Source organism: Cibotium barometz, chromosome 40 (assembly GCF_041138505.1).
Source record: "Cibotium barometz isolate CiBa-2024 chromosome 40, ASM4113850v1, whole genome shotgun sequence".
NCBI lineage: Eukaryota > Viridiplantae > Streptophyta > Polypodiopsida > Cyatheales > Cibotiaceae > Cibotium > Cibotium barometz.
In genome coordinates this window covers 18,855,441-18,877,414 of record NC_141085.1, presented here as the reverse complement: position 1 = coordinate 18,877,414, position 21,974 = coordinate 18,855,441, and the positions used below count along the sequence as shown (strand labels likewise).

At 43.6% G+C, this 21,974-nt stretch overlaps 1 protein-coding gene across 3 annotated transcripts in view; it reads left to right on the top strand.

The window, feature by feature from the left end:
* The window catches only part of LOC147615276 (yacP-like NYN domain protein), a 132,707-nt gene extending 111,487 nt beyond the window's left edge, over positions 1-21,220 (top strand). Inside the window, exons 6-11 of one of the 3 annotated variants that reach the window (XR_015262807.1) lie at positions 9,061-9,115; positions 9,798-9,881; positions 19,728-19,766; positions 19,949-20,083; positions 20,465-20,604; positions 20,757-21,220. Coding sequence is in view for 1 of the 3 variants with exons in the window: in XM_086779356.1 (XP_086635482.1) it covers positions 9,061-9,115; positions 9,798-9,881; positions 19,728-19,766; positions 20,037-20,083; positions 20,465-20,570 (331 nt within the window). In the remaining 2 variants the exon portion in view is untranslated. The remainder of the gene's footprint in view (positions 1-9,060; positions 9,116-9,797; positions 9,882-19,727; positions 19,767-19,948; positions 20,084-20,464; positions 20,605-20,756) is intronic. The other 2 variants (XM_086779356.1, XR_015262806.1) reach the window with 2 other exon arrangements.
* Positions 21,221-21,974: the final 754 nt, after the last annotated feature.

Genomic DNA, 21,974 nt, shown 5'->3' with positions numbered 1-21,974 from the left:
CATAGCATCCACATTTTGATGATTTGGTACAAGGCTATCTCGAACAAAAACCAAGTACGCAGAAAGACTCTTTTTCATTGCTTTATTAATTTGGATGTGTGATACAAGTGGGATGGAATCCCCTTCCTTGCCAGCATCAATAAAATGCATGTGGCCTTTATGCATAAAAGAAATAATATTGGACTTGTAGTCTTTGCGGGGCTCAAGCCTATGGTGCCACGGCTTGCCCAACAATACATCACATCCATTCAGTGGAGCAACTAAGAAATGCTCATTATCAAGGTAGCCCTGGATATGGATGCGCAACTTCCCTATCAAAGGTGTAACCTGCACCTCTTTACCAATAAATGCAGCTTCGGCTTCAACCTGAGGTCCCATATGCTCGACCTCAATACCTAATGCAGCTGCCGTTTGCATAGAGATGAAGTTGTCAATTGCACAGTCATCAAACATGAATAGTGTGGGCTGATCCTTGATTTGCCCCCAAGCCTTGCAAACCATTCGCTCTTTTGCATCATGACCTGTATTTCCTTGCACATCAGGAACTGCATGTACATTAGCCTTGGTCTGCTTGTCCTCGTGCTTTGGTTTGCGATCTGGGCATTGTCGAAACATGTGGTCTTTGCTACCACAAGAAAAGCATTTTCCATCCTTGGCATATTGCTCTCTTTGCTCCGGGGCTAAGCCAAATTTGTTCTTTCTTGGGCCCTGATCTTTAGATGTGTTATTTTCAGCTTTACCACCCTTGTAGGGCTCCTGGAAGTTCTTTTTAGGTGGCTGTCCACCCTTTTGCTGATTTGGGACAGCCTTGTCTTTCCCCTTTGAACCTCCTTGATCTTGTTTAATCTTGAGCACCAATTGCTCCGTAGCAAGAGCAGAAGCTGTGAGTTGTTGCAAGGTATGTTTCGGGTGCAATTCTATGCCCAATCGATATGCTAGTTACAGTCCAGAACGAAACTTCCTCTTTCTTTCATCCTCAGTGATTTGCATAAAGGGAGTCACTTCCAGCAACACTTTCCAGAACTTGTTAACATACTGTTGCACGCTTTCATTGTCTCTTTGTTCCAGCCTGTCCCACTTTTGAGTGAGAGTTTGCTCCGCATTTGGTGGCAAAAACTGAGCATAGAATCTGTCTTTAAATTCCTTCCAAGTGGAGATGGGATCCTTGGTGATCTTTTCAGTGATCCACCAATGAGCAGCACTCCCTTTCAAAAACATGCTAGCATGGCGTACTTTTGACTTTTCAGTAAAGTCCTCATCGCTAAAAGCAATGTCAAACTGAGCCACAAATGCTAACACTTTAGAAGCATCATGTTCACCATGAAAGACATCAAACTTGACAGATTTGTCACCTGCTTTGAATTCCTTGAGCTTCCTGGCATGAGGCTCATGGTCTTCTCTTTTTCTTTTCCCCTTATCCAACGGGGTAGCCCTATCTGCATGGGCTTCATGGGCCGTCATAGAAGTTTCATGGGGCACGGTGGCATGTGCTCCACAAACTCGAAACTCAGATGCATGTGACTTACCTGCATATGGCAATGTCTCTCCATGAGACAACTCAGAAGGCAAAATTTTTCTAGAAGCAGACCTGTCACCATGAGATACATGTCTTGCATGCATGTGACTTTCATGCCCTCCATGAGCACTGGCATACATATATCTGTCAGGCTTAGTGCCTTGTGGAGAAGATGCATGTCGAGAGGTGACTGTCACCTCTTCTAAAAGATTTCAGCCTTTGAGATGCAGAATATCCATGCTTCAAACGAGGTGGATTTTTGAATTTCAGCTCTCCGTCATCCCCCTCTTTGATATCACCTTTGCGGAGGAGGTAGGCAAGTGCCAACTCCCTTGGTTTCTTGCCCACTTCCCGAGCCATTGATTCAAAAGTTACATCTACCATTGCATCAGCCTTCCTGGCTTCAATAGCACTTTGCAGATGGGGATCTTCATGCAAAAACTTTAACTCTTGCTCTTGAGCCTGCAAAAGTTTTCTCATATGTTCCATTTCAGCCCTCATAGCATCAGGCTCTTGTTCAAGCATAACTGTCTTTCCTGGAGATAGTTGACCCTTTGATTCACTATCAATAACCCTTTCAAGGGGCTTGTGTCTTCCTCGCAGGGCATCAGACCCACGAGAGGCACTAGATGGACCCCTCGAATTAGGCACTTCCAAAGGGTTGCCTTGGCTGTCCATTGTGTTCAAAGTGTGCTAAAAGCGGGATGTCCAGTACACAGGTTCGTTTCCCCACTAGGCAGAGGGAAACAACCGTGCTTTGATACCAATGAAACCGATCCCGTCAGGTGGGAAGACTCCGTTGGACACCCACACGCTTAATAGCACAACTTTAAAACCACAAATTTGAAATGGACAACTTAATACAACTTGAAATTGAAATGAAATGAAATGGAAAGATGGACACTAGCACTGGGGCCGGAACAGGCCGACCCCCCCCCTCAATATATGATATATTTATTGGGAGTATTTAATAAATACAATGCTCCATGGGTTCCAAGAACCAGATGATGTCCATGTACATATGAAAACAGCACTAAACAAAATAGGCTTGAAGTCGAAATTGGATGTAGATGCTCGAAGCAGAATGACCACTAGTGTGGTCCAATCTCTACGGTCCTGTGCTTTCACTGGACTCCGCAGAGAGCGCCTCACTGGTGTTCCGAGACCACGCATAAACAGGCGCTCTCGTACTAACGCCTGGCTCTCCCGATCTCAGCACCTTTGGACCGAGGTTCGCCAATAAAGCTTGGACAACCCGGCACCGAACGGGTGTGGCCGTATAGGGAGTCGGGAATCCCTTATCAAATTTAACACAAAATACTTTTACTTAAATCTGGAATTCACTTACTTGTGGATGGCAGATTGTCACCAATTGGCCGACCATTTGGTCCATCTCCAGTTTTTGCGTCTCGTTCACTTGAGGCCAGGCCGGTGTCTCATGTGAAGAGGCCAGTATTTTGCTGACATGGATGGGAGCCAGACTGGTGCCACCCGTGTGTTAGCAGGATGGTGTCGTATGGACGGGAGCCAGACCAGTGCCACCCGTGTATGACCTGGACTGTGTTCGACCCATGGGACTGTCACGCCATGGAAGAGCCAGTATTCGTGCCGTGTTTTGCCTATGGGACTGTCACACCATAGGGAAACTCGTGCGTGGAACTGTGTCTTACCTATGGGACTGTCACTCCATAGGAAGACCAGGTTTTTATGTTTTTATGTCGTGCCAGTTTTGTGCCGACAGATATTTTGTACTTGTTCCATGAACGGGAGATATGTCCATGTTACTATTTGCACATGCACACATATTTTGCATGTTTGAAACTGTTTTCGCATGACATGTATTTGTGTGTTTGCCTGCTTGACGTGTTACTTACTGAGCGGGGACGCCTGCCAGTGAGTCGTGAAGTCTGCCCTGTATTCTGACGAGTTCTAGTGCATGTGAACAGGTGGTAAGTATGTTACACATGTTGTTTTAATGTTTTTTTATTCTAACCCTTTATTTTATAAGGTTAGGTGTTCACACTTATTTAAAAGTGGGCACCCACTTTGGGGCCAAGGTGGGGAGCCCCACTTTTAAGTGAGTGTGGGGGTGGGCATGGTCACCTACCCCCACTAGTTCCCCCACATGCATGCGTGGGTATCACAAAGTTAACTCCACTATAATTTTATTAAAAAGACTCCCTCCTTCAAGCGTGGGGATCCATCGCTTCTATCTGGCGTTTAGTCATCAACCGGCGACCATCTCTACGTATGTCTCCTGAGGCGGCTACTGAATCTGCTGCACATACTCTCTCAGTCGGCTGCATACTCCACGCCATCTTTTCCTCATGCTGAAGCCAGGCGGCTGTTTGCAGCAACCAGACGGCTGCCTGAACTGAAGCTGGCAGCAGCGTTGATTCCCCAGCAGGCTGCCCTCTTCACCAGGCGACTTTGCCAGCCAACTGTGCTCTGCACACAGGTGGCTCCACCTCCAGCGGGCTGCCCTCTCCAGCAGTTGTGCATGTTTTACCCGACCAGCAGGTTCCGCCTGTTTCCTGCAGGCATCTACACCACCTCCTCTTCGAAGCCAGGTGGCTGTGTGCTCCTTCTACAGCAAACAGCTGCGCATACTCCACCTCCTCTCCTGCAGGCAACTGTGCCATCTCAACAAGGTGGTTGCTCTTACTGTCCAGCAGGCTGCAAGTGACTGTGCACTCCTTCTCCAATCAGGCAAGAGGTTGTGCACTCCATCTCCAATCAGCAGCCAGGTCTCTCTCCTCACTTGCAAGTGGATGTTTCTCTCTCACAGTAGGCGGCTGTGTCCTTTGTGGTGGTACATCCTCTCCACTGGTGTTCTACAAGGAGACTTCGCATCACCTGGGTGACTTCATCATACCACAAGTATTGGTTTTCTATCAACCATCTACAAGTAAGTGATTTTCAGATTTGAGTAAAGTATTTTATGTTTAAATCTGATAAAGGATTCATCCCGCTCTGCCAACACCCGTTCGGTGCCGGGTTGTCCAAGCTATATTGGCGAACCTCGGTCCAAAGGTGCTGAGATCGGGAGAGCCAGGCGTTAGTACGAGAGCGCCTGTTTGTGCGTGGTCTCGGAACACCAGTGAGGCGCCCTCCGCGGAGTCCAGTGAGAGCACAGGACCGTAGAGATTGGACCACGCTAGTGGTCGTACTGCTTCGAGCTTCTACATCAAGTTTCGACCTCGAGCCTACTTGTTTGGTACTGTTTTCATATGTACATGGACATTATCTGGTTCTTGGAACCCATGGAGCATTGTATTTATTAAATACTCCCAATAAATATATCATATATTGAGGGGGGGGTCGGCCCGTTCCGGCCCCAGTGCTGGTGTCCATCTTTCCATTTCATTTCATTTCAATTTCAAGTTGTATTAAGTTGTCCATTTCAAATTTGTGGTTTTAAAGTTGTGCTATTAAGCGTGTGGGTGTCCAAAGGAGTCTTTCCCACTTGACGGGATCGGTTTCACAGATAGAGAAATCCAATACCCATGTGTGCAGTTACTTGAGAGAGACTCAGAGGCACAGCATGTCGAGAGAGGTAGCTGCTGTATGGAGATGAAACACAGCTTGTATGGTTGCCAGGCTACAGTGGAGAAGAGATGGCAGCTTGCAGCCACCGGCCTTTAGCACACTGTTGGAGAGGACATACAGTACATAGCCGTCTTGTTGAAAGAGGATGGAGGCGCCTGGAATAAACAGAAGAGGCAACGCCTGGAGGAGATATGATACCAGGCTGCAGTCTACGCTGCTGCTTGCTTGAGTAGTGGGCAGCCCACAACTAGCGCAGCCTGGAACTGAAGACGGTGGGCAGCCTGCAAGTAACACAGGCGCACATGTGCAGTTTGGCAGTCGCCTGTAGTTGGGCAGCCCTGCTGAAAATCAGGCGCAGCCTGTGGAGTTCTGCAGCCGCCTGGAAGAGAGAGTCACGCAGCCTGTCAGCACGCGCCTTGGAGCAGAAGCACATATAATTCAGCAGCCGCCTGGGAGCATGGGGAGGTGTTTGGTTGCAGCCTGTAGTGCAGGGGAAACAGTCGCCTAAGAGAAGCATGCGCAAAAGAGATGGTCGCCGGCAATTGATTTCCACGAAGATGGTGGAAGCGGGTGATGTCCACGCTTGAAGGAGGAAGCCTCTTTTTTTTTATAAAAATTAAGGTGGAGTTACACTAGTGATTTCCACGCTTGCATGTGGGTGACTAGTGTGGGTAGGTGACCTTGCCCACCCCCACACTTACTTAAGTGGGGCTCCCCACCTTGGCCCCTAAGTGGGTGCCCAAAGGAGGTGCCCACAATTAAGTGTGTGTGAACAAAAGACCTTATAAATCAAAAGGGTTAGAAATATGAAACATTTAAAATAACATGTGCCATATACTTACCACCTGTTCACATGCACTCAAACTCGTCAAAATACAGAGCAGACTTCACGACTCACTGGCAGGCGTCCCCGCTCAGTAAGTAACACGTCAAGCAGGCAAACACAAAAATACAAGTCATGCGAAAACAGTTTCAAACATGCAGAACATGAGTGCATGTGCAAATAGTATCATGGACATATCTCCTGTTCATGGAACAAGTACAAAATATCTGTCGGCACAAAACTGGCACGACATAAAAACATAAAAACCTGGTCTTCCTATGGAGTGACAGTCCCATAGGCAAGACACAGTTCCAGGCACGAGTTTCCCTATGGTGTGACAGTCCCATAGGCAAAACACGGCACGAATACTGGCTCGTCCATGGCGTGACAATCCCATGGGTCGAACACAGTCCAGGTCATACACGGGTGGCACCAGTCTGGCTCCCGTCCATACGACACCATCCTAATAACACACGGGTGGCACCAGTCTGGCTCCCGTCCATGTCAGCAAAATACTGGCCTCTTCACATGAGACACCAGCCTGGCCTCAAGTGAACGAGACGCGAAAACTGGAGATGGACCAAATGGTCGGCCAATTGGTGACAAGATTCGAGCTAGGCGACGACCCAGACTAGCCGGCTACCAAACACCACGGCTACACCATAGAGAGATCGTGGCCATCCGGTCTCGACACCAGCAGGAGGTCCAAGAGCAGCTGGCACATTTTCGCTTTGATCCAGGACGCATGTTCCAGACATTTACGGCATCCTCAGATCGGATGTATGACATATTGTACCGAGACTATGGGACTGCATGGAGTTAGGAGTAGATAACATATCATACTTGTATCACCCCTTCAGCATATAGAGATGCATTAGTAGCCCTAGTACTCCATCCACACCCTCTCGTTTGTACACCACCATTGAGTCCCCTATGGTCGTGTCGTCATACTTGTACATTTTATTCTCACTCCACATTTTCCTCTTGATGACTGGAGGAACATCATTGTACTACTTGTTTGTCTCATAGGCCAATTTTGGCCTTTTGCAGACGTTAATATATCTTTCTCTCTCTCTCTCTCTCTCTCTCTCTCTCTCTCTCTACACACACACACACACACACACACACACACACCATGGATCTCTTTGATCCCTATAGCTTAGTCTTGTACCTGTCTAAACCCTAAGCTAACAAACTGAATATCCAAGGCATGCTTATATAGTGCCTAGAAGACCCAGTCGGCCAGCTGTGTAGGTTGTCAGCCTACAGAAAATGTCCACAATAGCTTTCCACAGTAGCCGATTGCTCTTTTGTCCAGGTCAACTGCCATGTGGCCAGCCTGGCTGCTTGTCTGGTGCCTGTATGCTGTTGCCCAACTCTTGTTTGTGCTGCTGCCAGGTGCCACATGTGCCTGCAATATAAAAAGGTGTGGCACGCTATAACATATCAAAAAAGCAATAAATATATTTTTTCACCATTTATGCTTGTCACGGGAGCTTGTAGGAATGGGCCACCGACCTCCAGGTCCCTCTCCTCCACTATGAACGGGTTGTTTGGATTCTAGTAGCCCATCTCATGGTTTTGAAGAAATTGCAAGTGCCAAGCTAGGAGATCATCAAGCTGAAGCCAAAGCTGCCCAAAACAGCAAGGGGTGGGCGTTTGCAGCTCTGGAACTCATCAATCAGCCATGCAACACGGCAGCCCAGTGTGCAAGTTCATACCCACAGTAAGCCTCCCCCTCGTAGCATCGCCCCCATGTTCTTAGGACATCTCCCTCCCTCTCTGGCCTCCCCAATGACAGCCTCCTTTGTTTCTTGTTCCACCAGCCTGCCCCACCAAATCTTCTGGACTGTGAGGCTGCTGAATGTCTTCCAATAGGAGTCCCAAGCTGTGGTCAAGTCCCGAGGAGTTGGGGTATCCTTAGGACCTCCATGACCAGGATCTGGCGCAAGTCATTCCGGAATGCCAGTCTTTGTGCTAGAATGAATCCCAATTCCATCGCCAAGAATCTTGGAAGATGAGGTGAGTGCTATGGTTGTCCAATGTGGGCAGACTTATGATCCTCCACCAAACCTGTTATGCATTTCTACATGCAAATCCAAAAGCAGTGTCACTGAGACTCCCGTGTTGTCCTGCATCTTCAGCAAGTAGCCATTCTCGCCATCCAGGCTCCAACTGCAAGGCCATGATAAGCTGTCAACAAAAGAAAAAAGGCGACCTTGCAAAGAGGAAGCTGCATCAGTGGCATCACACAAACTCTATGAAGGTTTGGACTGTCATGCTTTGGTTAACATTACCTTTTGTAATGTGCGGATGTGCCATAAGCTCTCATCTTATACACGCACGGTGTGCTTCATGATTATGTATTGATGGGATATGGAACTTATAAAGATTATGTAATAAAAATCAGCAATATGATGTAATGTACATAGCCTAGAGTAGAAAGAGCTTGAGAATAAAGCACCCCAGACATCCTGTGGGTGGCTGAATGTAAACTGAGAGGCCATGAATATAAGGCATTTTTGAATAATGAGAAATACACAATCCCATTAAGAAAATTGAATCTTGAGTTCTCTCTTGTTCTCTTTGTGCTTCATGCTTGCTTGATTCTGCATGTGCATGTGAGTGAAGTTGAGCTTCCCTCTGGAGAGTCTCTTGTGTTTCTTTTCTCTCAACAGCTTTCCGCCAATATAGAGGCTGCTCACCAAGTAGCCAATTCGTAAGCTTTCACACGACCCTTGTCTCTTTGCAAGGTTAGATACTTCATGGGAGAGAAGAACCTACCGTCCACACAGCCTTTCGACATGGACAGTACTAGCATTTGAGCATTCCTCAACATCCTTCAAACTTGCTGGGCCTACTAGACATCCTCCAAAAATCATGAATTTGCAGCCACAAGCTAGGTATTTACCTAGCTTATGGAAGCACATATACCAAACTCACGCACTACATATATTTTCATGATTTACGAGGATGCTGCAACTCAATGCTGCCAACAGGGTTTGAACCTGCAACCTCTTGCAAGGAAACAAACGCCCTAACTAACTGGGCTAGCACTTGTTGGCAAGTGTTCTCATATTTACCTGGACAGTGCAATTTCTTTGGCCTTAAATGTAATATTTTCTTTGGTGAAACAGAGCTCATCTATCCGAATTTCTACCTTCTTTTGCAGAATTGATGTGGTCTTCTCAGCAAGTACTAGTGCTGACACTTGGATCGAGAAAGAGGTTAGTAATTTGTTGTCAATGGAGATGACAAGCTATACAATTATTTGAATGGGTATCAGTAATGTCATCGTTCCTCTCTCCAAGAGGTTTTGCTATTATTTTTTGTGTTTCTTATAAAGAATCAAAGGACTTGCTAAGTGAAGTAATTTTGGTTTGACATTGGATCTACAATTGATCTAAGGTAGTCCAAAAGTAGGTGGACATTGAGGGAGGGTGTTAGAATCAATGTTCTACCTTCGCTTCAGCCAGCTCCTAATGCTGTCTGCATTGAGTTTGGCCTGGCCATGGTGGATGCAATCCTCAAAATTTGGGCTTGACATGGACGTAACGGTGGGGCCTGTCCCCACCAGTGTGTGAAGGGCTCGCGGCCCAGACACTCTTTTTGTGGAATGGCAAGCTATCGGCTTAGAACTGAGCTTTGTGATACTTGTGCATCATCCACCATAAAAGAAAAGAAAGAACTTCAGTTCTTAATTTGTTTCCAAAGAACAAAAAGATGGCCATCCACCTCAAGCACATATTGGAAGTAGAGACTTACATGAAAAAATGTACTGAGTATATTCTTCTCTCTCTGTCTGTCTCTCTCTATCAGAGCATGGCTGCATGATAAATGCCTTTATTTTTCATCAAATTTTTCTTAATACTATAATCCTTGTATTCACAATTATTGTGTATTGAGCAGGTTACGCTGCTGAAGGAAGATGGGTGCCCAAAGGTTTGGGTTGTAACTTCTGACCTTGTGCAGCAGCAATGTGCCTATGCAGCGGTTGGTAGTCTTCATTGTTCTCTCCCTTTTTGTAATGGAATGTTTTGTGTTCATTTTGCTCAGCAGTATGTATGATAGTAAGACATGCCCATGCATGGCTGCATGCATGTGAATGTTTGTGGGGAACATGCCGACAAAGATTGTCTTACATGTGTAATTATTTGTGGTGATGAACATGCAAGAAAAATCGTTGTATCAAAAGAGAAGTGTTTTTGAGGGTTCTAAGGGGTGTAACTGTTTCCTATTCTTTTGCAAAAACACCCCTTCACAAATCAATTGAAACATGCCTTTATGATCGATTGAAACATATGAACATGTTGCTTTTGAGATATGCATTTTCATTCTTTGAATAAAGATTATTTTGTTGCTAGTCAGTTACCTGAAAGAGCCATGGTCGATTACAAACTCCTCTTAAGAGGATATGATGAAATCAATGAGGTGTGGGGAATTCTCTCTCCATGGTTGGACAATTTTGTAGGATAGCATGACCTTTGTGGGTGGATGGGGGCAATCCCCTAGATGACCTCTCTCTGTATAGGGCGTGTGAGGATTATGTTGTTAATCCCTCATATTGTGTACTAATTACTACTTAAGTAATTAACTTAGAGAACAAGAACCTTCAGGAGAACACTTGAGAGAAGATTGAATTGACTTGAATTGAACTGAGTACAATAGGTCTCTTATATAGGAGATGAAGAGACACATTTGAAGAGGCATGTCCTTAGACGAAAGGATACAACTTTAGGCTAAGGGATGTGTCTATTCGATGTAGAGGCACAACCATTCATCAAGGGATACAACCATTCGTTGAAGGGATGTGGCTATTCGATGAAGAGGTACATCCTTTGGCGAAGAGTCGCAACCAGTCGACGGTAGGGGTTCCCTTGGCTGGTTACTCTTTGCATCTGCAACAAGAATCAGCAATGAAGAGAGTATCTGGTACATACATACATCACAATCGTGACATTCCCTCCCATTTAAAATAAAACCCATGTGTTAAATGATAGACATCCGTTTGTCAAAGAACTCCTGAAGAAGATTAGGGTACTGCTGCATTTCTTCATCTATTTGCCAAGTGGAATCAGACTCGTCCAAATCCATCCACTTCACAAGAAATTCTGTAGTCAACTTTCTTCTTGTTTCCTTCTGTCGCACGTCAAGAATTACTTCTGGAACAAGAATAATATGGTCATCTTCAATTTCTGGTACATATGAAGATAAGTCTGGAATAGGCGAATCTCCTTGAACATACTGTTTGAGCCAAGAAATGTGAAAAGTCAGATGAACCTTCCCCCATGAAGGTGGAAGTTCCAACTTGTAACTGACAACTGAATTTTTCTTAAGAATCTTGAAAGGCCCATAGAAGCGAGGTCGCAACTTTGGAAAAACTGACTTCAGTGTTTTGTAGCGGTGAGGTGCCACATATAACAAGACCAAATCTCCTCCTTGAAAATCTGCATGTCGATGATGCTTGCTGGCTTGTTTTTGATATTTTTGTTGCACATGGACCAATTTATCTCGAACTTGCACAAGCACATCTTACATCTCTTGAACCAACTGATCTGCCAACGCCACTTTGTGTTGTAAAACAAAGTTTGTAGGCACAAGAGAAGTATGTCCATATGCTGCTTGAAATGGTGTTTATCCAATTGCTGAATGATGGGAATTATTATAAGCAAATTCTACGAGTGGCAAATAATCTTCCCATGATGCCAAACGGGATTGAATGTAATGTCGAATCATTTCTTCCAAAATCTGATTGACTCTTTCAGTCTGTCCATCTGTTTGAGGATGATAGGTTGAACTGAACAACAAATTCGTGCCAAGAGATTTGAACAAAGACTTCCAAAAATGTCCAGTGAACTTAGGATCTCTGTCAGAGATGATGGTCTTCGGCAAACCATGCAATTTGAAGACATGTTGCACGAACAATGACGCCACATCTAGGGCTGAAGCAGCTTTCTTGCAAGGAATGAAATGCGCCATTTTGGAAAATCGATCAACCACCACAAGAATCTGAGCATTGCCTTTGGATAAACGAGGCAAAGTGGTAATAAAATCCATACTGATACTTTCCCATCTCTCATTGGGAACGGACAACGGTTGAAGTAATCCTTGAGGAAGTTGTCGAGATGCTTTCATTATCTGACATGAATGACAAGCTTTGACAAATTTGATAACATCTTGCTGCATCTAAGGCCAGAAGTATGTAGCAGACAAAAGCTGATATGTCTTGTTGATACCAGGATGAGCAGCATAAGGAACTTCATGATGCTCTTGAATGAGAATCTTCCGCAATGAAGTATTGTGAGGCACACAAATGCGATCAGAAAGCAGGGATTTCCATTTGTACATCTGTGATGGCAAAACTAGTGACTCGAGGCATGCGGCTCAAAGCATCTGCAACCACATTCTGAAGACCAGGAACATATTGAATAATCATGTGGAAATTAGCCAAGAATTCAACCCATCGGCATTGTCAAGAGTTCATAACAGGTTGAGTGAAAATGTACGTCAGAGATTGATGATTTGTACGTACAACTGAATCTGCTCCAAGAAGATAATGTCTCCAAGTCCGATAAGCATGCACGATTGCCAAAAACTCCCTATCATACACAGGATACCTACTTTGAATGACTGAAAACTTTCTGCTGTCAAAAGCAATGACACGATCATTCTGCATCAAAACTCCACCAAAAGCACGATCTGAGACATCTGTCATTACATCAAAGGGCTAGGTGGGATCTGCAATGGCCAAGACCGGGGTTGTCGTCAAGGCATGCTTGAGATCATTGAAGGATTGCTCAGCTTCAGAAGACCACTGAAGTTTGTCCAGCTTTGTTAATTCTGTCAAAGGGGCAGCAATCTCTGAAAACCTATGCACCTTGCTGTGATAAAAGTTAGCAAGTCCCAAGAAAGATCGAACATCTGAAATGGTGAGAGGCAAAGGCCAATCCACAATCGCCTGAATCTTCTTAGGATCTACTGCAATCCCATTAGCAGAAATGATGTGACCAAGATATTCCACATGGTTCTTGAAAAATTCGCTCTTCTTCTTGTTGATGTACAGCATATTGGTGCGTAGTACTTCAAAGACAATCTGTAAATGCTCTTTGTGATCGACCATAGATCGGCTAAAAACCAGAATATCATCGAGATAAACGATCACAAACTTGTCCAAGTACGGCCCAAAAAATTTATTCATCAGGATCATGAAAGTGGCCGGGGCATTGGTTAACCCAAAAGGTATGACCAAGAATTCATAATGGCCATATTTTGTTCGAAAGGTTGTCTTGTATTCATCACCATTACGGATACGAATTTGATGATAGCCGGACTTCAGATCAATCTTGGAAAACACCTTTGCACCAAGCAGTTGGTCGAACAACTCATCAATGCGAGGCAAAGGGAATTTGTTCTTGATTGTCAGCTTGTTGAGAGCACGGTAATCAATGCAAAGCCGCATTGATCCATCCTTCTTTTTGACAAGCAAAACCGAGGCTCCGAAGGGACTTTTGCTGGGACGGATGTGACCTTTGTCCAGCAACTCCTGTAATTGCTTTTGTATCTCCTGAGATTCAGAGTAAGAAACACGGTATGGAGCTCGGGTTGGAAGAGATTGACCTGGGAGAAGATCAATCAGGTGATCCACAGGACGACGAGGAGGCAAAGTCGTCGGAAGATCATTCGGAAACAGATCCTGAAAAGGCCTGAAGAAGGGTTGCTCCAAGTAAGCAGTTGTTGATGACGAGGCTTGAGATTGCTCACTAGTTTCTGCTTCAATCTCCCGTAACATGACCAAGGATGTTGTACAGTCACGTTTGCGGACGAGGCGTTTGACTTGCAGGGCAGAAACAACAGTGATGGGTTTGGCAGTGAAAAGGCCACGAAGTTCCAGCTCTTGACCATCATGGTATAACTGGATTGAATGAGAACGAAAGCTGATCACTGGATCATACCAATGGAAAAGGAGGGTCCGGTTCACACTAGCGCACGCCCGTTTTTTTTTTTTAATTATTAAAGAACCACGTGCCAATGTTATTTATTTGTTTATTTATTTTTAATGGTGTAAAGGTGACGGCCGTGGATCACGTAGCCGACCGGAGGAAGGGTGCGCCGCTTCGAAAAAGGCGCCGCCAGCAAATAAGCGAAGAGGTGGAGGGCGGTCGCTATTCGGCGGCAAGGGACTCAGGGCATGCAACTGCAGGAAGCAAGCAAGGGCTCACGCCGGCAGCAAACGAAGCGAGGAGGGGGGGGGGGTGTGTTTCATATTCGGCAGCGAGAGGGGGGTTCCTGCCATGCAGCGAACGACTAACACCACCGGCAGCAGGGAGGGAGGGTAATCCAGGTATGCAACAAGGGTTCCCTCTCTGCAATACACACGGTGCGTGTGTATGGGTGTGGAACCCTTTTTTTTTTTTTTTACATCACTATGGGCAAGGACTTACGCCAAGTCCACCATCGCTCCGCTGCTTCCATACAACACCGAGAAGAGGGGTGGACGAGGGAGTGCCACGGAGAGGGTGAGGGCTTCACAACCCACAGGTAGGAAAAAATTTTGCCCTGATATGTGAGGATTATGTTGTTAATCCCTCATATTGTGTACTAATTACTACTTAAGTACTTAACTTAGAGAACAAGAACCTTTAGGAGAACACTTGAGAGAAGATTGAATTGACTTGAATTGCTGAGTACAATAGGTCTCTTATATAGGAGATGAAGAGACACATTTGAAGAGGCATGTCCTTAGACGAAAGGACATGACCATAGACGAAAGGATACAACTTTAGGCCAAGAGATGTGTCTATTCGATGTAGAGGCACAACCATTCATCAAGGGATACAACCATTCGTCGAAGGGATGTGGCTATTCGATGAAGAGGTACATCCTTTGGCGAAGAGTCGCAACTAGTCGAGGGTAGGGGTTCCCTTGGCTGGTTACTCTTTGCATATGCAACAGGAATCAACAATGAAGAGAGTATCTGATACCTACATACGTCACAATTGTGACAGGGCGTGCCAAATGTGAGGTTAGACCTTAGGAGTTAGATGATCAGGTTAGACCTTAGGAGTTAGATGATCAGGGCATGAGCAGGAAAAGCTCATGCTTGAGAGGTTAGACCTTAGGAGTTAGATGATCAGGGCATGAGCAGGAAAAGCTTTGTGGGAGGCACTGAAACTCCTCTAGGTGCTGAGCATTCTATCCTTGCACTGCTAAGATGAGTTTTCTTGCCATGCCCGAAGCCTCCTGGCTTGTAAGCTTTTGCATAATCCATCTTGCTGTCTGAGACGAAGGAATAACAAACTGCCACATTATAGTGCGACATAGGCTGAGCATATGCATACTGTATTCCCTTCAGTACTCTAGTACTATAGTATACCTTCCATTGTAATTTCATGCTTCCTTTTGATCAATTAATGCGCATATGAGACTGTGTCCTTTTGAGCTTAAGTTTTCTATTTTTCTCGATACCTAAATATAGCTGATATATTATATGTAAGCATGACTGCACAGAGTGTTTGATTGTCCTTGGCCACTATGTTCCCTCTTTCCAATAGCAGTATCTAGTTAAAATCATACTTTCAAGTTTGCTGTCTCCCAGGAGCACATAGTCGAAGGAAGCTGCCTTCTTCTTAAGGAAGTTTAGCACTGATTGAGTTTGTTCTTTATCTGTTCTTTGCTGTGCAATCTGTATGAGTGTAAATCGTGCTATATTGATAGGAGCTCTTTGGTCCTCTACATGCTGTCTAGTTAGATGGCTGCCCCTATTCACACGTGACACATTGACCCTGTCCCACTGCCCTCCAACCCATCATGGCGGTTGTGAATATCAAAGAGACATCCCGCTTACTTATCTAACTTGGATCCAAGGGAGTGACATTGGCAAGAATTCCATGGCCACGAGGGATTTTCTTTTTTGACAATTCGTGAGGTTGGGACAAGGGCTTCAGCTTTGGCAAGGGGGACACATCAATCATTTATGGCAGATGAGAGGACAATGGATGCCTAGGGTAGTAGTCGTGGCTTTTTTGTGGTTGACTTTGAATGCCTAGGTGTTCACAAGGAGGCATTGCCGGAGATGCATGTGCCAGCACTAGAACCCATCCAAGAGTCCATTTCAGTTTCCGAGGACAGGGATGATCATGGTGGATTGAAGACAATGATTCAGGCCCATGATTAAAGCATATTAAAGAGCTAAGCAAATGGATTAAGACTAATTACACAATTCAGAAAATAATCAGCATTATGACATGGACATGGAGAATGAATGTGCACTCTTGCATTAGATCCGAGCCTTTAAATAGGAATGAGTAAAAATGATTAAGAGCGTGATTAAAGTTAAACCGTCTCCTAATTCCTCCTAGATTTGAGCACCATGAAAAGGGGCACCCATTGGCTAGGTTTGGGTGCAATCAAAGATCCTCTTCCTAGGCGCCTTCTTCTTGTGGATTTGTGCAGCTGAGTGGACCATATTACAGGATATAAAATTGGCCTAAGACATTAGAACCATATTGCCTTATGCCCCAATGTCAGTAATGGATATTTTGGTGTATTATTTCAACACCCTCTCTCAACAAAATATTCATGACTTTGTTGATGCCAATGCTAGTCCTAGTTACTGTTTTCAATGCAGGTTATGATGACCATCCTGGTGCCAGTAGGTCATTCTTCCTATAGGTTTACAATGCCAATTATGATGACAGATGCTAGTCCTAGTTATGATGCTTCCTAGTTATGATGTAGGTTCATTTGAAGCTCAAAGAATTTATGAGTAGGCTTCTCGTAGAGGTCTTTGATTGTGCCCCAAATAATGTGTCTAGTGTGTTCCATGCATTATAAGAACTCTCTTTTGTGATGGATAAAGGTATCACTGAGGCCCAAAAGCAATGCTTTCTCATCTCTACTGACTTCTTATCTCTAGTGTTGGACATGTTTTCTTTCCATTCGCTACTAATGATGACGTTAGTGGGGATGTCGTAGTATCTAGTCCATACTATGCATAATGGAGTTGATAGTTATATAGTCTTGTGGGTTGACTACCATGAGTATATAACATGCACGTTCCTAAAAGGTGAATTTTGGCATGTTCCTGGATTCATCTAGGTATATAAACTTAATCTTGGTTTGCCAAGTGTGGAAACCATGGCCTTCAAATTTATCAAATTTGAAAGAATTTGCCATGACTTGGGTAGGTATTACCACTTAGCTTATGAGCTTAAGGGCAGTGTCTAAACCCTTACAATGAGATAGAAAAGATGCTAAAAACTTCCTTCACCATACAAATGTATGTGAGTTGATAAATTTTTTGGAAAAACCCATACCCTTTGCATAAGCAAAATAATAAGGCTTAGATTTTGTTTTTGGCTTCGTGACCTTCTTCTTTGGTTTAATGTACTTAGCATTTGAAGATTCACATGATGACGGCATTATTACTACCATTGATTAGCCAAAAAATTCAGAGATTAAGCCTAATTTAATCACCATATAGTGATTTACTCCACTGTTTTGGGAGCATACAAGTGAGCTCACTTGGAGCATACAAATGATGGCCCTTCTCAAACATTCATGAATAATTTCTTCAAACTAGAGTTAGACCAGAGTGTCTATATAGGTTTCAAGCTTATAAGCACATGATTAGCCATTATAATCATACCTTAATCTCTATTTTGCCAAACTGTGTCTCTGAGAAACACACAGAGTTGTAGTGACTACTACAGGCTTCCAAATGAAATTTTGAGCCCACCACTATGTTTGCCGTGCCCAAAAATCCTTGGGGTTGAGAGCAATTAGGCTGTGATGCACTGATGAAGACGAATTTAGGGTTTCCCCCAAAAAATAGGGCGATTGTTGCTTTCTTCCTCCCAGTCTCTTGCACGTGATTCGGCCGCCATTGACCTTCTATGCCTGGTGCCCTTTGAGCTAGGAAGGGGCCCAAGAGACAGCTTGGGCTTGGGCTTTGGTTGACTGTAGGTGGAGAAATCAAGGCTTCGTGGGAGGTGGTTGATGGAGGAGATGATGCAAATGGGTAACTATGCTTCAAAATAAGATTATCACTAATTATAATTAGTATGGATGATGATCAAGGGTTAAAGCAAGAGTAGTGGCTATGGATCTATGCTTTGATACCATGAAAACAATCATAGACAATGATTAGGTCCATGATTAAAGCATATTGAAGAGCTAAGCAAATGGATTAAGACCAAGTATGTGATTAAGAAAATAATCAGCATTATGACAGCATGGACATAGAGAATGAGTGTGTACTCTTGCATTAGATGTGAGCCTTTAAATAGGCATGAGTACAAATGATTAAGAGCTCATATGATTAAGTTAAACCATCACCTAATTCCTCATAGATTTGAGCACTATGAAAAGGGGAACCCATTGCCTAGATTTGGGTGCAACAAAGATCCTCCTCCACTATCTTTAGGTGCCTTCTTCTTGTGGATTTGTGCAGCTGAGTGGACCATATAAAATTGGCCTAAGACCTTAGAACCATATTGCCTATGCCCCAATATCCTTAATGGATATTTTGGTGTATTATTTTAACAAGGGAGGAGTCATCAAGTGAGTTTCGAACTTTTCTCTCCAAATCAATTGACGTGCTCCAAGTTAAGGGGATGTCACGTGCACGCTCTCGCGAGCTCAAAGGTCGAGTACGCGGCAAGATTCATGTGTTTGTAAGGGCTATTGTGCCAAATCATTGTAATATTGTCTAGGCGGCCAATGAGCAGCCTAGTGTGGACAGAGTTATTGGGTTATTGTGTGAACACACTTAGTTGGACATTATTATTAGGGTTGGTAGAGTTGGTAGCCAAGTCACCAGCAGTAGACACTATAAATAGAGTCTAGACCATATTCATCCATTGATCAGTCAGTTATCAATGAGTCATTGAGAGCTCAAGAGTAGTGCTACTATTGAGTATCTTTATTTAGCATTGTATTTCATGTTAGTAATACATGGTAGATTAGGTCATCTCTCTCTACTGTGTATTGAGCATGAAGAAGCAGCAATTTGTGCATGGGTTTAAGTCTCTAATTAGGCACTAATCCCAATCAATCAATTCATAAACATGCTTCTGCAAGTGCCCATGTTACATAGGATACCTTTGCTGCTAAGTGGGTCTGGGGCAGGATGGGCGGATGTTTTTTTTAAGGGTCATTGTTTGGGTCATGGATAGAGGACCTACTGTATGGTGTGAGGAGGATGGCAGAGAGCTCATGCCTGGAGCAGTAGATCGTTCTTTTGGAGGTCTGCCATGCCCTCAATCTCAACGGAATCTGTGTGGAGATGATTAGCAGTCTGATAAATGAGCACATCTGGCATGTCTGCCATCAGACGCTTCCTCCTCTCACAAGTTAAGTGCCATAGGAGCTTCACTTTCCAGGGATTTAGGGTCTGAAAATGGCTTTGTTAAATATGTGGGTTTAATTTACTTGTGAAAGGAAAAAATCGATTATATTTCTCTTTTCTTTGTAGTGTAAGTAATTGCTCTGAATGGCTTCATAATACAGTTAGGTTGTTTGTGAATATGCTTTCATCACTGGATTGCTCCAGTTACAATAATTGTCTTCATACAAGAGCAACAGCATTATGATGTTGATGTTTTCATGTTTTTGGTATGGAGGATGGAAGAAACGTGGTATGCACAAGAAATTATCCACAAGTGTGTTTTTATTTTATTGGTGAGTTATATATTATATTAGGTTTAGGTTTCAAACTCGTGTCCCCTTCTGGGAAGTCAGGCCCCAGTGAGCCTTCTGACCCAAAAGCATGCTTTTAATACATCAATTGAACCATCAAGGAGTTACTCGATTCACATTTAATGTTTTTATATCATGCAGGGTGCATTCGTATGGAGTTGCAGGTTCCTAGTTTCTGCGGTAATACCAAACTTGTTAATGTTGAACTCTGGTGTTTGTAATCATTTACCAAATGGAATAGCCAGTACTTGGAGACAAGCAAATTCTGATGCTATTTTTCTATGGTCATTTTTTTCTTGGGTGGTGGTCGCGTGCTGCATTTTTTTTGTTAAGCTATGCTAATCCTTGAATTCACAATTTAGGGTGAGCAACACTCTTGAGTTCTTCATTTCACATTCAATGATGAGCTAAAGGAACATGCAAGTTGATTTTCTCTGTTGGATTTTCAAGATCAAGGATGCAAAAAAAGAGCGTGAAGAGATTCTTCTTGAGATGACGTATGTTACAACCTTTACACCCCCCCCCCCCAAAAAAAAAAAAGCACACGCATGCACATTGTTACATCTTTTGCATGGATTGTTTATCGGTTAAGGTTAATACTCTATGGGTCATGCAAGGCAAATAGCGGGCTGCCAAACCCCCTGGTAGTTGTTGAGTGTGGTATGAGACTCATTTGAAGTCAGTAGTGGGAAAAGGTGGTCTATGCTTTGGAGGCCTCACACTTGGGTGTGTTCACCCATCCTAGCTCTCCTACACTATGGTCAGGCATGCGTACGTGCGCAAGCTCGCTTGCTCACTCTAGTGATGTTAATCTGCAAACAGAATAACTAACTGTGGTTTGTATGGTGTATCAACTATATAGCTGGTGTACATGGCAGGTCCTACTCAATGAAAGGAAAGTTGCTGGAGGATAACCTGGATCCAGAGGTTTGTGCAGCGTTGAAAATGCTGAAGAAGCAACTGCTACAGGCAGAAGCAGGCTAGTATGACGAGTTGCAAACGAAACAATTTTGCAGAGGTATTGAGAAATGTGGGCTTGCAGAGCTAAAAGAACTTAAGAAAAATTGAGCATTGTTGATCCCTTTTCTTGAGTAAAATGTACAAACCATGTATGCTTTCTCCAGTCTAGTGGTACCTAAAATGTACACACATGATGTTTCAACATTTCAGATCAGCTTGACCATGGGGTCGGTGGCGGCACCAGGTGGCAGCTTCTTGCATTGATGATTCTGGCATGGACTCCTTGAGAGAGCAGTCTTTGTAGAGATGCCTATGCTAGAGTTTTCAGCATCTTTCTGACCATATCAAATGCTACCCAGAAAACCCCTCATCATCCAATGTGCCCCAAGTGGTTGACAAAGCATGTTGTGATACACATACTGAAGCTTTTCATAGATTTTGGGGTGAGGACTGCATTAGCAGCAGCAGGCACCATATGTACAAAAGTATCAAATGCAGTACCTAGCATCTAGTCAAACATTTGGTTTAAAATAAGGCTTAGCTCTCCCTTTTCTTTTCATAAATTTGTGTGTAATTGGCAGCAAGGTGCTGTAAGCCAAAGTGACTTATAATCCCGTTTTGAACATACAAAAATTCATTGTAAATTTGTAATTTTCAAAATGCTTTGCTAAGCATCATCTGCTGTCCCTGCTCTCTTCTTGATAAGGGAAATGGATCAAAGAGCTGCTTTTCTGAATGAATGAGCTGGAACTTAGTCTAGTGTTATGAGTTTTCTGTATTTGATCTGTTTTATGGGCAATGCCAATCAGATGATGTGCAACCAAAAACCTTGAGGGAAAGTTAAAATCACTCATTGCGATAGAGGGAACTCATTTGTTGCAGGGAATTGAAACATAATGCAGCTTAAAAACAAAATGAAGAGCAACAAAAGACATTCAGATTGCTCAATGATGAATTGTTTAATTATGTTGTGTAAGGTTTTTTTTTTGGCTCCAACTATGTCATTAGCGTAAGGTTAACGTCTCATACCTTTGTAATATCAAATGGTATTTTATATTTTTGGTATACCTAAGACTTTATATTAATGCTTGCTATATTTTTGTAGAGCCTTGTGCTCATAAACTCAAAAGCACTTGTTGGTGCTTTATTTTGGAATTATCTTTTTGGAAAGCAAGCGTTTTTTCTAATACATGTGGAGAGTGGTACAAGGGTCATACTCTACCCAGGGGAGATTCAATCCAATTTTGTGTCAACGGGTGACTTTTACTCTATTCTCTATCTCTCTTATTTATTTTATTTGGTTTATCAAGGTTTGTCTTTAATTTTTGTAAGTATATGTTATGATCTTATTTTTATGTTGAGAAATTAGAGTTTCTTTCTCTAAGTATCTTAAAGGTCTTGACAACATATATTATTATATTACTCTAA